The 17,796-nt window shown below is 43.0% G+C and overlaps 1 protein-coding gene across 3 annotated transcripts in view; it reads right to left on the bottom strand.

Moving 5' to 3' along the window:
- Positions 1 to 16,975, bottom strand: part of Ift140 (intraflagellar transport 140) — an 89,275-nt gene extending 72,300 nt beyond the window's left edge. For all 3 annotated transcript variants that reach the window (XM_010620510.2, XM_010620512.2, XM_010620511.2), the window contains exons 1-5: positions 16,899 to 16,975; positions 12,188 to 12,365; positions 8,473 to 8,694; positions 1,040 to 1,161; positions 815 to 957 (exon numbers count right to left, since the gene is read on the bottom strand). In XM_010620510.2, coding sequence (XP_010618812.1) covers positions 815 to 957; positions 1,040 to 1,161; positions 8,473 to 8,694; positions 12,188 to 12,334 — 634 coding nt within the window. In that variant the 5' untranslated portion in view covers positions 12,335 to 12,365; positions 16,899 to 16,975. The remainder of the gene's footprint in view (positions 1 to 814; positions 958 to 1,039; positions 1,162 to 8,472; positions 8,695 to 12,187; positions 12,366 to 16,898) is intronic.
- Between the last annotated feature and the right edge of the window lie 821 nt (positions 16,976 to 17,796).

Genomic DNA, 17,796 nt, shown 5'->3' with positions numbered 1-17,796 from the left:
TTAAAAAAAAAAAAAAAAAAAAAATCAACAGATAGTGCTTATTGTCAACTACTTATGAGTATTAGCTGCTGGCTGGCTGGAAGTGAAACATACCCCTCCTTACTGCTCATGCTTTTTTTCCATATCCTAGCGAGTGTTTAGCACACTAAGTGCTGATAATTATGTAGACTGAATAATAGGGTTACCACAAAAGAATCTTTCCCTAACTGGGAATGTAGCTCAATGGTTGAGCACTTGCCTAGTCTGTGCAAGGCCCTCCCTGGTTTCATTCTCCAGCACACAAGGAAAAACAAAATAAAACAAAACCAAACTTTCCCAAACCATCTCCACTGTCTTGGGTGCTACACAGTCAGTGTAGAATTGCTTATTCATATTGGGTGTAGTGGTGTGTGCCTGTAACCCCAACACTCTAGGAGGCTGAGGTAGGTAGAAGGATTTTAAGTTCCAGTCTCACCTGGGTAACTTAGAGAGACCTTATCTCAAGAAAGTAAAATTTTAAAAAGGACTAGGGATACAGTTCAGGGCAAAGGCCCTAGATTTGGTCTCTAGTAGCTGGGTTGATGTGGGGGGTAGGGTGCTTACGCATAAAAAGCCTTTAAACAGAAATTTGGCTCACCAGGTCTCTGCCACAGCCATACACAGCATGCTGAGCACTGGAAAATAGCTATAGAAAACCAGCTGGCACAACATTGCACATGAGACAGGTGTGCCCAGCCTGTCCTTATTTTATACAGAAGCACTAACCATCAGTTTAAAATCTGCCAGACCTCCCTGAAATGATGTGGCTCCTAAAATCCCAACCCAAGTCCCTCACCATCCATGAGAGTGACGAAGAATGACAACCCCTCTTGAGTCCCCATCTTCAGGAAACTTCCAAAGCTGCTTTTCTTCCAGTTAAACATGTCCAGTGCCTTCTCATCACCACTGACTGCTGCCCTTGCCAATTGAACCAGGTCCCTGACAAAGTAAAGGCGACAGAGTCGGGATTCCTGGAAGGAGCCACACAACCCGCCCTGGCCCTGGGGAGCCTCACACTTACTGGCCAGGAGGGGGGAGCTGGAAGATGCAATGAGTGAGGTGCTTTCCATATTCATGCTTCAGCAGGGGTGTCCCCAGCACCCGACCCCGCTGGTCCAACTTCCACAGGAGCAGGACACCGAGCTGCAAGAGGCCAAGAGTGTGCAGAAAACACTTTCTTATAGAATGAATGGCAGGTAAACTGTAGTAGGACAGAGGCTGATTCCTTCCCCAAGAGAATCACTGAACTACCACACTTGCACCCCGAAAATGCCAAACTACCCTGAACTGCCACACTCGCACCCACAGAATACCAAACTATTCAACAGTATTCAAAGAACGAGGAACTTTTCTCTGAACTTTCTCCCCCTCCTCACTCCTTCCCTAGAGGAAGTAACTGTCATATATTCAGTCATCAAAACAAACTTCCCTGGAACAGATTCAGATTCACAGAAAGATAATGAAGGTAGTGCAGAATGCCCGCATCTGACAGTCTTCCCTGTCAGCACTGTCAATATGACACATTTCTTACAGTTAAAAAACTAATACTGTTGGGCCAGGGATTTGGCTCCGTGGTTCTGCTACCTGCCTTGCAAGTACAAGGGCCCAAGTTCGATCCCTAGTACCACACACACACACACACACACACACACACACACCCCTAATACTGTTATATTACTATTACCTAAATTCTCTACTTCATTTCAATTACCTCAGTTTCTCCTCGTATCCTTTTCCTATCCCACAGACTCATCCAGGATCCCACATGACATTTAGGTGTCACATTTCCTAGCCTCTTCTGGGTAGCAACAGTTTCTTACTTTCTCTGATGGCTGATAACCGTGACAGTTTGCAGGTGCTGCTCAGATATAGTATAGGATTTTCCTCCACTTGGATTTGTTTGATGGTTTGCCCATAATTAGACTGGGGTTATGGGATTTTGGGAGGAGCCCACAGAACTCTATATCCTAACAAGGGTCCATATAATCAACATGGCTCATCACTGTGGATGGTGACCTTGATCATCTGGAATAAGGTGGTGTTTGTCCACTATAAAGTGCCTCTTCCTTCCTTTTCTGTGCTGTAAGCCTTTGAAAGAAGCCACTATGGATAATACTCACTTAAGGGCTATGGACTCACATCCTATCTCAAGGGTGGAACATCTACATAAACCATGTGGCTGCTTCAACATGAGGGATTTGTCTTTTAAAATTTTTTACCATTTATTTATTTATTCAATCATATATTATAACACTATGGACACAGGGATATTTATTTCCTATTTTGGGTTATAACACAATGCTGTTTTCTTTTGTTGCTCAGATGGTTTTAGCTTTGACCCTAGGAACTTTTTCAGGAGGCCCATGTCCTTTCGATGTGTGCCTATTGTAGAGGGCTTTGTGAATGCCTCCTAATTCTTTGGAACTCTTTCTCTGGGCTCATTTTCCTAGTTCAGCCCTAGAATGAGCCATTTCTCCAGGAGCTCCAGTTCCTTTTGCTAAAGAATGGCATAAGAGGGACCAGGGATTTAGATCAGTGGTGGCATGGCTGCTTCGCAAGTGTAAGATCATGAGTTCGATCCCTGGTACTGGGAAAAAAAAAAAAAAAAGAAAGAAAAGAATGGTAGTAGAAAATAAGATCTGGGTGCTAGATGTACTCTAAATTCAACTTTAAAGTGATTAAAGTCTCAGATCAATGGCATAAGTAAACATTAGAGAAGGTTCAAGAGCAAGATTCCGCAAGATGGTTGAGGAGGGCTTCATGAATGGGGATGCCATTCAAGGACAGCTGAATAGCAGTATTTTTTTTTTTTTTTTGTATGGGGGATCAAACTCAGTAACAATACTTTAATCTGAATCCCTCTGATTTGATGCCCAAGTGTTCCCCAAAGGATGGTTACTGTATCAAGGAAGTAGACATTTCAGCATGTGGGTGGGAACTCTTCTTCCCCCTCCATTCAGTTAGCATTGGCTCTAACACCTCCAAATGCTGGATGACATTGCTTTTATCAGAGACAAATAAGATTTTCAAATCATGTCAGCTTTAAAAGTAACTTATACAGGACCGGGGATTTAGCTCAGTAGTTCTGCCACCTGCCTTGCAAGTGCAAGGACGAGAGCCTGATTCCTGGTACCAAAATATAAATAAAGGAATGAATGAATGTAACTTATACAATGAACCTCCACGATCTAAAATACTGTGTAATATATGAGTACACATATGATATGAATAATACATCTAAATCTAACTTCTTGATTGCCAGCTTTGTGAAGACAAAAAGACAAATGCCACAGAGTTTTTTTGGCGGTACCTGGGGATTGAATTCAGGACCTTATGCTTGTGAGGCAGACAAGGCACCCCGACCCACCACTGATTTGTGTTTAGTCTTTTGTTTTTACATTAAAAAAATTTTTTTTGTTTTGTTTGGTTTTTGAGACAGGGTCTCACTATGTAGTTGAGACTGACCTGGAACTCACTATGTAGCCCAGGCTGGTCTCGAATTCACAGCGATCCTCCTGCCTCGGCCTCCCGAATGCTGGGATTACAGGTGTGAGCTACCATGCCCAGCTACATTTAAAAAATTAAAAAAAAATTTTTGTTACCAGGGATCAAACTCAGAACCTTGTGCTTGTAAGGCAGGTGTGATACCACTGAGTTAAATCCCCGGCCCCGTGTTTAGTCTTTTTTAAAAAAGATAAAAATATAATGCTTGCATACTGAGAAAGAAAGACACACACACACACACACACACACACACACACACACACACACCCCCCAGGATAAAAAACAAAGAATATCCTCTTCCCCTCTACCTAGCCTCCTTTCTAGACCCAAGCACTATGAGCGTGCTTAGGTATCTTCACAGTACTTCTCATGCAGCATCCTTTGAGATGCTTGTGTGTTTGCCTTTCATGCAATTTTTTTCCATTAATTAACTTTAGAGATTTGTTTTGGTACCGGGGATTGAACTTGGGCGCTTGTGCTTGTGAGGCAGGGAGTGGAACCACTGAGCCAAATCCCCAGCCCTAACTTTAGAGAGTTTTCTTATTAGCACAGCAAGTTTCTCACAGGCCCACCAGGTTCTTAAACATAACCAGACAAATATCACATCCACGTTTCTGAGATGATGCTTTAGCAAAGAAGTTGTTGGATACAAATGTTTAGAGCAACTGTACCCCAAAAGCAATGATTTCCGCTCAGGCAGACAGACAGGTAGCCATTGTCTGACAGGAAGACAGAAGCAGTCCACTGGGATCAGGAGTTACACCATCACTGTCTCACAGGGAGGGGAAGCAATAAGCCAAATGTTCACCTCCTCAGATTTCTACTTAACGAGCTACAAATGTGAACTTGAAGTGCATGACTTAGAAACTAAGTAGGAGAGGCCTCTGCCTCTTTTGCTACACCTTCCTACTCCTTGTCCCCAATCTTAAACACTGAACACCAGAGTCCACGCCTAGATGTTTTCTCCATGTCTTCATTCTTTGCAGCGGTCACTACTCCTAGGGGGTAATCCTTGTGATCAGGGATATCTTTTCACTATCTGTTATTCTTTCTAAGTTATTTCATGCGATATAATTCTGTGTAATGACACCATAAAGAAAACCTACCTCCAAAGGTGAAATTAGCTTTGTTTGTGAAGCACTAAGGATGCTATGCAGCGAGGTTCTTGGTAAGCATTTAAATGCTGGGTATCCTAATAAAGCTTTGTTAAAGACTGATTTGCTATGTGTTGGGGAACAGGTCTACTTGACCCTCATGCTGGACTGCATGAGAGATACCTGAAGGAAACCAATGGCCTATGTAAAGTTTTCCCCTGTTCTCTATTGGTGGGGCTTCTAATGGACAATTACCTCCTTCCCCCAAAAATAAGACCTAGCAGGAAAATAATCAGCCTTCAAAACTAGAGATCAAAATGCTGGCTCTAAGGGAGTAAGTGTAAGCGGTAAGGAGCACAGGGAGGGAAAATAAGCAGAATAAAGATATGCCATGTACAGGAACCTAATAACCTCAAAAAATGTAAACATTGTATAACATAATATGAGCTAAGCTAAATAATATCAACAAGAATAAAAATGAGAATAGGGAATTAGAGGAGGGAGGGAGGGGGAGAGGAGGGAAAGGGAATTAAAAAAAGAAACAAGCTGTAGTATGTACATGTATCCATTCCCTAAGTTGATTATAAACTGCATGTAATGCAAATATGTACTAATAATTATTTTTAAGTTAAAAAATATATTGGCTGTAGTCAGCCCATCCTTGCCTTACCTGTCATCATTACTCTTCTGCTTGGTGGCCACTCTGCAAGGCAGGTAAGGTAAGGATAGGATGACTGGGCCTGGCATTTTTGATCTCTAGTTGTCAAGGTTGATTATTTTCTGGCTAGGTCTTATTTTCAGGGGAAACATGGTAGTGGGATGCCTGGTGTTTCTTTCCAGAGATGGTCTACCTTTCTGGGCATTGCTGGCTGGTGCACAGGGGGTACTTGGAAGAAGCCTCTGGCACCAAGCCTGGGGAGGGATGTCTGTTCACTCAGTGTACTTAGTATCTTCCTGCCTGGGCTTATTATTAAATTAGTTCCAGCATAATGTTAGATTTTCTCAGAAGGATCGGGAATTTCTGTTCTTAAGTATTCTGACTCACAGGACTCGTCAGCTCATACCTGGCTTTCATTTTATGCCTGAATACTCTGTTTAGCCAGTTGTTTCAGAATACTGTCAAAATGAGGACGACTGAGTGCAAGGGTCTTGAATTACTCTATTCCAGTGGGTGATTGGCAACTGTTCTATAGCAGGGAGGTAGGAAAGACCACCAGAGAAGTGGCAAGCTGGAGGTAGGCCAATGTCAGCAGGTGGGAATTAAACAGCAAAACAGAAGAAAAAAATCATCCAGGAAAAAAAGAACAACTTGAGAGAAAAATGGGCTAATGATATGAACAGAAAAGGAAAACAGATAGCTCTTGAAGATGAAACTCATCAACAGTAAGAGAAACTAATTCTAGTACTATTGAGATACTATGTTTCTAAGCTAAGCTCTCATGTCTGGATGTTCCCTGCATGGGATGGGGAAATACTTGGTAAGTGTCACAGTGAGTTGTTACCAGCTCATAGACTGTGACTTGGCAACATCCATCACACCATGTAGGAATGTGTACTGGGGCCCGTTGGCACCATATGTATGCCGTTGTCCATTTAGCAAAAGACTGGAAACTACTAAAGTGTTTATCAACATGGACTAGTTAAATAAATTATAATGGATTCATGCAATGAAAAACCAATTGAAAGGGAAGTTTGTTATCAATGTGGAAAGATCTCCAGAATACAAATAAAAGGAAAGAAACCAGAAACATAAACAATGTGTACAGTATGTTATGTTTTAAAATAAGGCAAATAGGAAGACACATTATTCTTGCAAGGAAGGTGGTGGAATCACTGAGCTAAATCCCCAGCTATTCTTGCGATAGCTTAGATCTGAAATGTCCCCCAAAGGCCCAAGTACTAAAGGCTTGGGGTTTGTACTATCAGGAGGAGGTGGAACCCTTAAAGGTAGGTCCTATGAGAAAGAAGTTAGGTCACTGGGGGGTATGCTCTTGAAGGGAAAATTATGATCCTAGCTCCTATCTCTTTTTTTCTTCCCAGCTGCGATGTGGTGAACAAACCTATTGCACCATATGATGTAATGGGCGACCACAGGCCCAAAGTGACATGGCCACACAACTGTAGACTGAAACCTCTGAAATCGTGCGTCAAAATAAAACCTTTCCTCCTTTTAAGCTGTTTATGTCAGGTGAATTTCTCACTGTGACAAAGCTGATTACACAATTTTCTATGTTATATTCTTGCCCAAAATGTTTAATTTGAAAGTAATCATGAGAAGATCAAAGACATCCAAGTCGAGAAACATTCTGCAAAACAACTAGTCTGGACTCCTTAAAATATCAATGTCATGAAAGACAAAATAATGGAAGGGAAAGAAAAGACTTCAGACAAAGTCTTCACTAAAAGAAACTAAAGAAAAATGACAAATGCATTATATCATGGGGGAGAAAACAGCCATAAAGAACATTCTTAGAGAAATTTTAATATGAACAGCATGGGGGTAATTGTGCTATATCAATGTTTAATTTTCTTGGTATATTGTGGTTATGTAGAAGAATGCACTAGTTTTCCAGTGATCACTGCCTAAGTACAGCTATTTCTCATTTAACAACATACCTATTTGGGTGTTCAGACTTACTACCGAGGCACTGTTAGGATCAACGGCTTGCATTTATGACTTGTCTTTTTTATACAGTTCTGTACATCTTGTTTATAGAAACTCAATGCTTTTTTTTGTACAGTATACCTTGTTTATATAGTATAATCCTGTATTTTTTGCAGACTGTACTGTACAGTACTGTAGTTTTATGTTGTTATACATTACAGTACCTGCAGGCAAGAGTTATGCAAATGAAAATAAAGTCAACCAGTTGAAGTTTTCTTTAGTCATTTCTTTGTTCTGAATATCGTAATGGACACATTATACACAATTCCTCATTTAACGACCTATTCATTTTACAACCTAGTTCCAGGAACAGAACTCAGTCATTAAATGAGGAATGTCTGTATCTAGAAGCAAAGTATTATGCCTGTGATGAACTCACAAGCAGACAGGAAAGCGTGCATACAGACAGAACAAATGTGTCACAGTGTTAACAACTGTGGATCTGTATGGCAGGCACGTAGCTATTCCTTGTGCTACTTCAACTGCTCTTGAAAAGTGTAGGCCTGGGTGTCTGAAGAAACTAAGACAACCTAAAAGCCATGTACATTGGAGGAGATGGGGGTTAGTGGGTAGGGAACAGGGGACAATCTGTATAGTCTTTTCACTGTGAATGTCTTTTATATCTTTTCAATTCTCAGTGTCCCTGGCCCTACTACACATAAGATGCCAGTAGAATGCTCTCCTTAACTTGTGACAAAAAAATTCCTTTGCACACTGTCAAATGGTCCCTAGTTAAGAAGCCCTTAAACAGACAAAAAGATAGGGACTCCTGGGTGACAAAGGAATGTATTAAAGGAAGTAGGTGACTCTGGGGTATCATAAAAGCAACAGTATCTGAGGCATTCACCCTACCTCCAAATGCAATTTCCTAGGAAAGTTCATCTTAAAAATTACAGATATGAGGCTGGGGATTTAGCTCAGTGGTTCTGCTGCCTGCCTCGCAAGTGCAAGGTACCGAGTTCAAACCCCAGTACCCCACTAAAAAAAAATTACAGATATACTTTTGCCCTAGAACGGGATCTTAGAATAAAAATTTCAATCTTTGCCTGAGAAACAAAACCAAACCTACAGTTAAACCAGAGCAGATCAGTTGAATTTGGGAAACACACATTTCAAATAATTTGGCTCTAGCATCCTTTGCCACATGTATTTGTTAGAGCATAGCAGGGGATGCAGAGACTGTGCACTTACCCTGTCCCCTGACACCAGGCAGCTCCCACTGGTGCTCCAAGTGAGGATGGTGATATCAGTGATGTGTGTCGGGGGCATGGTGTGCTGCTCCTTGTCCTGCTTGTTGAACACGGTCACTTCCCCAGTCTCCCAGCCAACAGCAAGTAGAAGCCGCGTCGGATGCCAACACAGAGAAGTGACTCGAAAGGACCTTTCAATATGTGTTTCAGGTACATGCTCACCCTACCTCAGACAAGAGGAAAAATACTGTATTACAGATGGTGGTAGCTACTTTAAGAATTTTGGCTTAATACATGCAATTGACTTCAGATAGAAGAACTAAAGAACTGTTTACTAAAGCAGCTCTTCAGTTTTCATAGAAACACACTAACCTTTCTGTTAGCCACACTATCCCAACAGAAGGTAACCAACACTCAAGGACACTGATCAACTGGAGTACAGCCTCAAAGTCACAGTTGCTGCTTTACAACTAGCAAGCATTTCATTGGGTGAGGCTGAATTCCAATAAAGCCTTATTTATAAAAACAGGCAGCAGGCCAGTGGCCAGTTTGTTGCCTCAAGGTTCTCAAAGTGAGGGTCAGGACTCTGAACCCTTTTAGGTACCTGAAAGGCCAAAGTTATTTTGGGGATGAAAATAAAGAGTTATAGTAGAGAGTTATTTACCATGTTCACTCTCTTTTGGGGGGTGGGGTGTACCGGAGATTGAACTCAGATCCTTGCACTTGTGAGGCAGGTGGCAGAACCACTGAGCCAAATCCCTGGTCCCTCTTGCTCATTCTTTTTTTGAGACAGGGCCTCACTACGTAGTTGAGACTGACCTGGAACTCACTATGGAGCCCAGGTTGGTCTCAAACTCACAGCGATCCTCCTGCCTCAGCCTCCGGAGTGCTGGGATTACATTACAGCTGTGTGCCACCACGCCTGGCCTCTTGCTCATTCTTGATGAAAGTGTACTAGAGTTTTCAAAGGCTTATGTGACATGTGATACTATCACTCTGACAACCAACAGACCATGTGTTTGTATGTTCTTGCATTTTCTAGAATTTTCTAAGAAAGCAGGTTTTTAGCATAAATATGTATGTTTTCAGATATACTTCACTGACTTATTTTGCAAAGGTATGCTTTAGGTTTTCTAAATTTTTTTTTTTTTTTTTTTTTTTTGGTTTTTTTGAGACAGGGTCTCACTATGTAGTTGAGACTGACCTGGAACTCACTATGCAGCCCCGGCTGGTCTCCAACTCACAGCGATCCTCCTGCCTCAGCCTCTCGAGTGCTGGGATTACAGGTGTGGGCCACCACATCCAGCTTTACTTGAAGTTTTCTAAATTTTCTCTAAAATTGTTGTAATAATTTTAAGATTCATATTTATTCCTTTATTCTTTTTGTTTTGGTACTGGGAACCTTGCACTTGTGAGGCAGGTGTGGTGCCATTGAGCTAAATCCATGGCCCTTGTATTTATTCTTTTAAAGAAATTGCAATACATATTTGGTGCCGGGGTGCTAGAAGGCTACAGAACAGCTTGACAGACTTTGAGATGCCTACAGAAAGGATGACCGGAGTAGGCATGTGTATATTTCCTGAGAAATGGGCCACTGAACCACTGTTGTCTGAGGTATTAATATGTTTACATTCATTAAAAAAAAAAAAAGGACAAGGGAGATTCTTTGGTGCAGAAAGCATAGCACATGCAGTGCTAGAGGGCTTTAGAATACCTTTCTAAGCCTTGGGGTGCCTGCGGCAAGGAGGGAGCATGGAGTGAGATTTGGGTTGAGGCAGACTTGGGTAGGGGGATGATTTCCATGTTTACCTAAGGAACAATGCAGGGAAGGGAGGTGGGAGCAGGGAGTGGTGGCTCTGATTCTTAAACATGGTGCTGGTTCTTATGGGGGGCAGGCAATGGAGGAGGCCTATCAAGACTCAGTTGCTTCGGCAGGAAAGCTACTGTCGGGAAGGAGTGGGTAGGAGCATGGATAAGAGCCAGTGGAGCAAGAAGTGGCAGATTTGCCGGAGAATCCAGAGTTAAAACATTCTGGTAATAGATGGGAGAATCTGGTAATAGATGATGACAAGGCAGTGGAGTAGGAAGTGTGTGGCAAGCTATTCCCAAGTCTGTGTTCTGGGTATCAGAGACCACAAATGCGCACAGGTAACCTTTGCAGGTAGATATGAGGGAAGAGAAGGATGGGGGACAATTTCAGATAAGTTTTAGAATTGTGGAGTGTGAGATCTCTTTGAAATACCCAAGGGATGCAAGAAAGCAGCTGTATTCCGCATTTGTGTGTCAGGGAGGCCTTCTGGGCAGGAGCTATATGTTTGCAAGTCATCTATTGACACCCAATGGGGAGAAAAGATCACAAGAGTAAAGAGAAAGAGGAGGCTGTAACAAGCTCTGAGGAACGCCAGAGTTTGGAAAAGGATGAAAAGCCAGGAAAATTCCCACACTCGCTGGCCTGTTTCCCAAAGGACTATCAGGAATGTGGAGCTGTGTGGATGACTACCCTAAGACACTTAAATTGGTACACATAAGTCGTTGATGACTACAACTGCTTAGACACAGTTAAAGTGACAACAGGAAGACTCCAGAGCATGGAGGAGTGAGTGAGAGAGGGAATTCACTTTTCTCTGTGAAGCATGAGGTGTGCTGTACAATGATGGTGGCGGTGGGAGTTCTGGAAGTTTGAGAAGCATGGACAAAGTGTTTCTATAGGTTTAAATGAGTAATCTAAAAAGATATATTAAGGTTGGGGATTTAGCTCAGTGGTTTCACTGCCTGCCTCGCAAGTGGAAGGTCCTGAGTTCCATCCCATGTACCGAAAAAACCAAACAAACAAATAAACAAACAAAAGATATATTAAAAGTCCTAATCCCTGGTACCTGTGATGTGACCTTTTTTGGAAACAGGATCTTTGCAGGTGACAGTAAGCTGAGATGAGGTCACTGGATGGGCATTAACAAATAACAAGTCCTTTTAAAAAGAGCAGAAGAGGAGCTGAGGAATTTCAGTGGTAAGAGTGCTTGCTCAGCACAAAAGTGAGGACCTGGGTTTGATCTCTAGTTCTGAAAAAAGAGAGGGCAGAAGGGAAAGGGGAGAGGGAGAAGGAGAGGCAGAGGGAGAAAGAGGAGAAAATGAGAAGAAAAGAAGAGACAAGACACATAGACAAGAAGGCTATGTGACACATCAGAAGGAGAAACTGGACAGATATGTCTACAAGCCAAGGAGCACCAAGGATTGCTTACCAGAAAAGAAGCTAAGACAAGGGCATGTGACAGATTTCAGAGAGACTGTTTCTGCCCTAATTTGATTGTACACATCTGGCTGTAAGAGAATGAATTCCTACTGTTTAAGTCATTCAATCTGCGGCAACTTGTTACAGTAGCTACAGGAAATTACTACAGTTCAAACGGTCAGTCTGAAGAGTCGAAGGAGGAGGCAATAGGATAAGGGGTCAGGATCCACAAATGACACAAGGGCCCATTGACACGAACTGATTGTGAAACATGCCTTAAGCATTCCTAAATATGTCTCCAAGTCTTAATGGCAGGGGTAAAAGAACTGGACACTTACTAGGGTTTTTATAATATTGGAAATCTGGACACAGTGAGAATTGATAAGGAAAAAGCCAGAGTAGAGCTAATCTGATCCCTGTTCCAAGAACAAAAGAAAACCAAAAGCCAGAAACTAGCAGAGTCAGAATCATTGCTTCTAGTACTCACTTGTTCCAGATAGATATCCACACTGCCTCCTGAGGCTGTGCTCATGGAGGCAACTGCCAGGAATGGGTGAACAGTGTGCCAACTGACATGGAAGGGTGACCCAACAGAATTTGGGGCTTTGATTTGGTGGTCAAAATAGAGAGCCATGATGAAACACAGCCCCGCTCAGGGCTGAAACCTGCAAGAGAAAAAAAAAAAAATCAACTGAGAACAACTGCATACAGAATTATTAAAGGGTAACCAACCTATAACCATAAGATAATTGGTAACATAAAAATGCTCCTGTGGACTAACAGCTGGCAACATTATTGCAAGAGCTTTCTAATGGGAAAAACATATATAAAATTAGAAGAAAAGAAACAGACCTGGAATCCAGGGCCTGATGGGAAAGAATAAAGCCCACTCTCATGAAAAAAAAAAAAAAAAAGAGAGAGAACGAAAATAAGCAAGCTAGCTCTTTTAAAGGCCAGACTACACACACAATTGTGATTTTTATTCTAGTTACCATAAAGACAATTTTTATTTCTGTAGTTGCTTTTTAAGCAAAATTTCTAACAAAGTAAAAGCAAACTGCCCCACAAGAGAATATATGCATAGTAAAGACTAGTAGTCAATTAAAAAAATAAAAGTAATACAATTCAAGAATAAGATCTGGCTTCCAGGTGGTACAGTACAACAAGATTCCCTCATTTAGAATTGAGAACACAAAGCCACTGTACTTATGGATAAGATGAACATGTGTTATAAGAACTTAATTAATTAACTTAATCTCTTCTTCCTTTCAGTCCTGGAAAGGATACACATATCAAACCTTTCAGGAGGGTAGGGTGGTGAATGAAATAGCAATTGACTACTGCCATCTTTTCACACTCAAGTCTGTTAGTGGAAGCTAACTGGCAAAGAAGAGAAAGTCTGTGGGCTGGTCTGTCATCATTTAAAATTATTCAATCTCACACCCATTACAACAGCTACTATCAGCAAAACAAAACTCAAAAAACAGTATTGGTGAGGATGTAGATAAACTGAGATCCTTGTGCACTGCTGGTAGGAGTGGAAAATGGTGAAACTGCTGTGGAAAACACTCTGCGAGTTCCTCAAAACATCAGAAACAATTACCATATGATCCAACAATGCCATATATACTCAACTGAAAGCAGGGACTTAAATTATATATACACATATACACCCTCATTTTCAGACAGCATTATTTACAATATCTAAGAAGTAGAAACAAACTAAATGTGCTTCCACAGAATAGCTAAGCACAATGTAATCTATCCCACACCAAGGAATATTACTCAACCACAAAAAGGAAGGCACATGCTGAAAGGATACCTTGAACACATCATACCACGTGATGCACTTCTGACAACAAAGGACAAACACTGTATGATTCTCTCATAAAAGGCATTCAGCATAGTCAAAATCACAGACAGAAAGTAGCACGCTGGCTGCCAAGAACTGAGGAGAGGGAAGATGGATCTAGAATTTGAGATGAGAAAGTTCTGGAGATGAACATGCTGACAGCAGCATGGGCTACGAATGTACTTAATGCCACCGAACTGTACGGTATAGGTGAAGATGGTTAAAATGACAAACTTTCAAATGGTTAAAATCATTTCCCTCTTCAGTGTTGGGGACCCAACGCTGGGAAACTGGGCAAATGAGTGAGCAAACCAGTGAGCTAGACTCTCAGCCTGAAATAGCAACCATTATTTCATATTTATTTTTTCTTTTGCTTTGTCTAGGCTGGCCCTAAATTCCCAGAGATCCTCCTATCTCAGCCTCCCGAATGCTGGGATTACAGGCATGCACCACCATTCCTGGCTCTACATTATGCACATTTAATCATAATAAGAACTGTTCAAAAAATTAAATGCCTGTAAAGTCCTATCAAGTGAGTAGGAAGTAGATTATGCTGCTTGCTTTTACCAATCAATAGTTGTATGAGAGGCCAGTAGGAAGGCTATTTCCCTCTATAGAAGGAAATGCTCTTTAATGAGAAGCTAAAGCCACAAAGATACTAGTAAATGGTCACAGTTCAAATGTGGCCCTTTTGCCTTGGAATATTTGCCCTGAATATTAAAGAAAGCCACAAATTTAAAATTTATTTTATTTATTTTTTAGCCAGGCGTGTTGGCACACGACTGTAATCCCAGCACTCGGCAGGCTGAGGCAGGAGAATCGCTGTGAGTTCAAGACCATCCTGGGCTACATAGTGAGTTCCAGATCAGACTCAATTACATAGTCTCTGTCTCAAACCCGCCCCCACAAAAAGAATATTTTATTTATTTTTTGACAGGGTCTTGTTTTGTAGTTCAGGCTGACCCCAAATTTGATCCTCCTGCCTCAGCCTTTGGGAGTACTAGGACTACAGGCATATGTCACCACAACCGGTTTAAAGTCATAATTTTTGAAGTTGTGATTTCATTACTATCAAGAGAACAAATCCAAGGCTGCTAGCAATGGAAACCTTTTAATATTATTTTAAATGTGGTACATTCAGCCATTGGTCTAAACTCTGGGCTATGAAAAATTTGTATTTAACAAGTTTCCTCTGAAAAATGAGCAATATGCTAGTTTGATTGTGGTGAATTAGGACGCAAGTAAAATTACACCTGATTTCCTGTGTTTTTCATTTCCAATATCACTTTGTAAGAACTATGAATGCTTATGAGACATCTTTATTTTCTTTCCTGCCTTGAGCTTTTCTAGACCCCCTTGCCTCCATATATGCATTAATTGTTTGTTTTGAGATGGAGTCTTGGTATCATTTCCCCCGTTTGTCTTATAGTCCTGGGCTCAAGTGATCCTCTTGCCTCAGCCTCCTAAGTGCATGCCTGGCTCCATGTTATTGCTTTGACTAATCACATTATTTGTCCCAATGTGGGGATATCAGAGCATTGCAGCACCAAAGAACAGTGCCTATACAAGAATAGGCCTCAAAGCTTGGCACAGTGACACAGCTGTAATTCCAGATACTGAGGAGGCCGAGATGGGGGTTCCAAGAGCTCGAGAGTTCTGAGAGCAGCCTTGACAACATAACAAGACCTCGTTTCTCCAAGAGCTCGAGAGTTCTGAGAGCAGCCTTGACAACATAACAAGACCTCGCCTATACACAACAAAATAAAACAATGGACCCTAACATGACATGGGAATTCCAAATATAGATATTTATGAAAATAGAAAGATTTTTTTTTTTGGTACTGGCTCCAACTCAGTGCCTTGTATTTGCGAGGGAGGCGGCAGAACCACTGAGCTAAATCCCAGCCCTGCTCTTCTTTCAGCCTTGACAACATAACAAGACCTCGCCTATACACAACAAAATAAAACAATGGACCCTAACATGACATGGGAATTCCAAATATAGATATTTATGAAAATAGAAAGATTTTTTTTTTTGGTACTGGCTCCAACTCAGTGCCTTGTATTTGCGAGGGAGGCGGCAGAACCACTGAGCTAAATCCCAGCCCTGCTCTTCTTTTTGAGACAAATAATCCAGACTGACCTCTAATTTACAATTCTCCTGTCTTGGCCTCTGGAGAGCCCGTATTATGCCACATTGTCCAGAGTTTTGATACTCTGTTACTTGTAAGAAGTGGTCTGTAGGTCAGCTCTGAATGAATCTATTTTTACACAATGTATAATTGTCCAATATTCCTTTCACCTGCATCTTAACCAGTTTCTACCATCTGTATTACCTGTATAATAAAGATACCAAATTATAGCCAAAGAAGCAGATAGCTAACAACGGATATTAATGGCAACCTATTAATGACCTCCGTTCAGAAATAATTACACTTTTTTTTTCTTTTTTCTTTGGTATCAGGGATCGAACTCGGGTCCTTGCGCTTGCAAGGCAGGCGGCGGAACCACTGAGCCAAATTCCCGGCCCTACACTTCTTTTTCTTTCTTGTGGTACTAGGGTTGAACTCGGGCCCTTGTGCTTGCACGGCAGGCAGCTGAACCACTGAGCCAAATTCTCGGCCCCCTAAACTTCTTTTTCTTAAAACAAGTTTCCCAGTATCTAAGATTCAAAACTGGCAAATGCCTAACTTTGAGGAAAAGGAAAAACATTTCACTTTTCTAACACATTGACTCCCCGCAAGTATAGGTGCTCAACATTTTCAGGGCCTAAGGGCCTCCGCTAACTTTTGGGAAAGTTTCTTATACTCATTTAGCCAAGGAAACATGGTAATGAAGCTTTAAGAAGCGCTACTCCTCGGTGACAGTGCACGGAACGTAAGGATGGACTTCATCGTGGACTTTAAGGGAACACCCTCCAAAGCCTCACTCTCTAGGCCAGGCCTAGGGTCACAGGCTGAATTTAGCAGACCTAACTGAAAAACCATGAGGGGCGGCTAGTGCACCGTTATCTACTCTGGTCCAGGGTATCATATAAGCAACCTGGAGATTGCTGGGAAAGCACAGCATGTTTTATTTTCTTCTTGTCCTCAAAACCTCGTGGATGGCGCTGCAATTCCAACCCCACCGCATCCACCCAGAGGGATCCGCGCGACAAACAGGGCCTTGGGACTCGACCCAGTGGTGACAAGCCCGTGCCAAGAGCGCCGTTTCGTCACTACGAGGCCGCGAGGGAAGGCAGGATTGGGGACCGGGAGGCTTACCACCGCCCTCACCCTGTCCCAAACCCGGCGGTCTTCCCAACCTGCCCCTAGTTTTGCAGCCCTAGCCCTTGTAGGTCACTCACCCCCGCTGGGTCGCCGCGCCTCCTCCGTTGCCCGGACAACGCCGCGCGAGAAAAACGGAAACAGCCGAAGGGTGGCGAAGCGCTGCCGAGGCTGCCCGAAGCGCGCGGGGATCGGAAAGAGCCGAGGGTGGTCGGCCGTGCTCGGTGGGCCTCCGGGCCGCAGCCCCGCCCGGACAGAGCCACTCTTTCTGGAGAGCGGCAGGGCAGTGGGAGTTCTCGCTTGGGCCCGAGCGGGTGATAAGGACAGTTCTGGTCCGGGGCCAGCGTCTCTTGCCTTGTCCCCTTTAAATCTTCGCGGGCCAGTGGCCGGTCTCTCGCGAGGCTCCGCCAGGTCGCCTCAGACAAAAGAGCACAACTGAGCGTTTTTCTGAGACCTCCAGAGAGCAGTCGGCTGGGAGCCCGTGCGCGAGCCTTGGGGCCGGGCCGCGGGCCTGAAAACTGCCGAGGTGCCTGAAGCAGATGCAGCACCATGCACGTAGCCGATAGGCGGAATAACAAGAGGCGCGGACCTCGCACGTAGGCAAGATCCTGTTTTTCCAACCCTACTTTATAAACACTACGGTTTCAAAAATACTCCAGCGCCACGACGAGGAAAAGTGACTATTGCCTACACTAATTCGTCCTCTCAGAAGCGCTCCTATACTAACTCATTCCCCTGCCCCACTTCGCGCGCGATTCGAGACGTAGCGCTTAGGCGGCGTTTTCTTCTCACGCATCCGTCAACAAGGCTGCAGCCTATCACAGCGTGGCCGCTGACTCTATTGGCTGTCGGTTCGCCAATCCAGAGAGACGCACGGATCGCACGGGCGCTAGGCCGGCGTCACAACACGCCTGGCGTCGCGGGTCCGCCTCCGAAATAGTGCGTGCGAGTGCGCGCGGCCGCCTCTGACCAATGGCA

Source organism: Fukomys damarensis, unplaced genomic scaffold, assembly GCF_012274545.1.
Source record: "Fukomys damarensis isolate Sample0158 unplaced genomic scaffold, DMR_v1.0_HiC HiC_scaffold_34, whole genome shotgun sequence".
Classification (NCBI taxonomy): Eukaryota; Metazoa; Chordata; class Mammalia; order Rodentia; family Bathyergidae; genus Fukomys; species Fukomys damarensis.
Note: the sequence above shows the minus strand (reverse complement) of the source record. Positions and strands in the feature narration are given on the sequence as shown.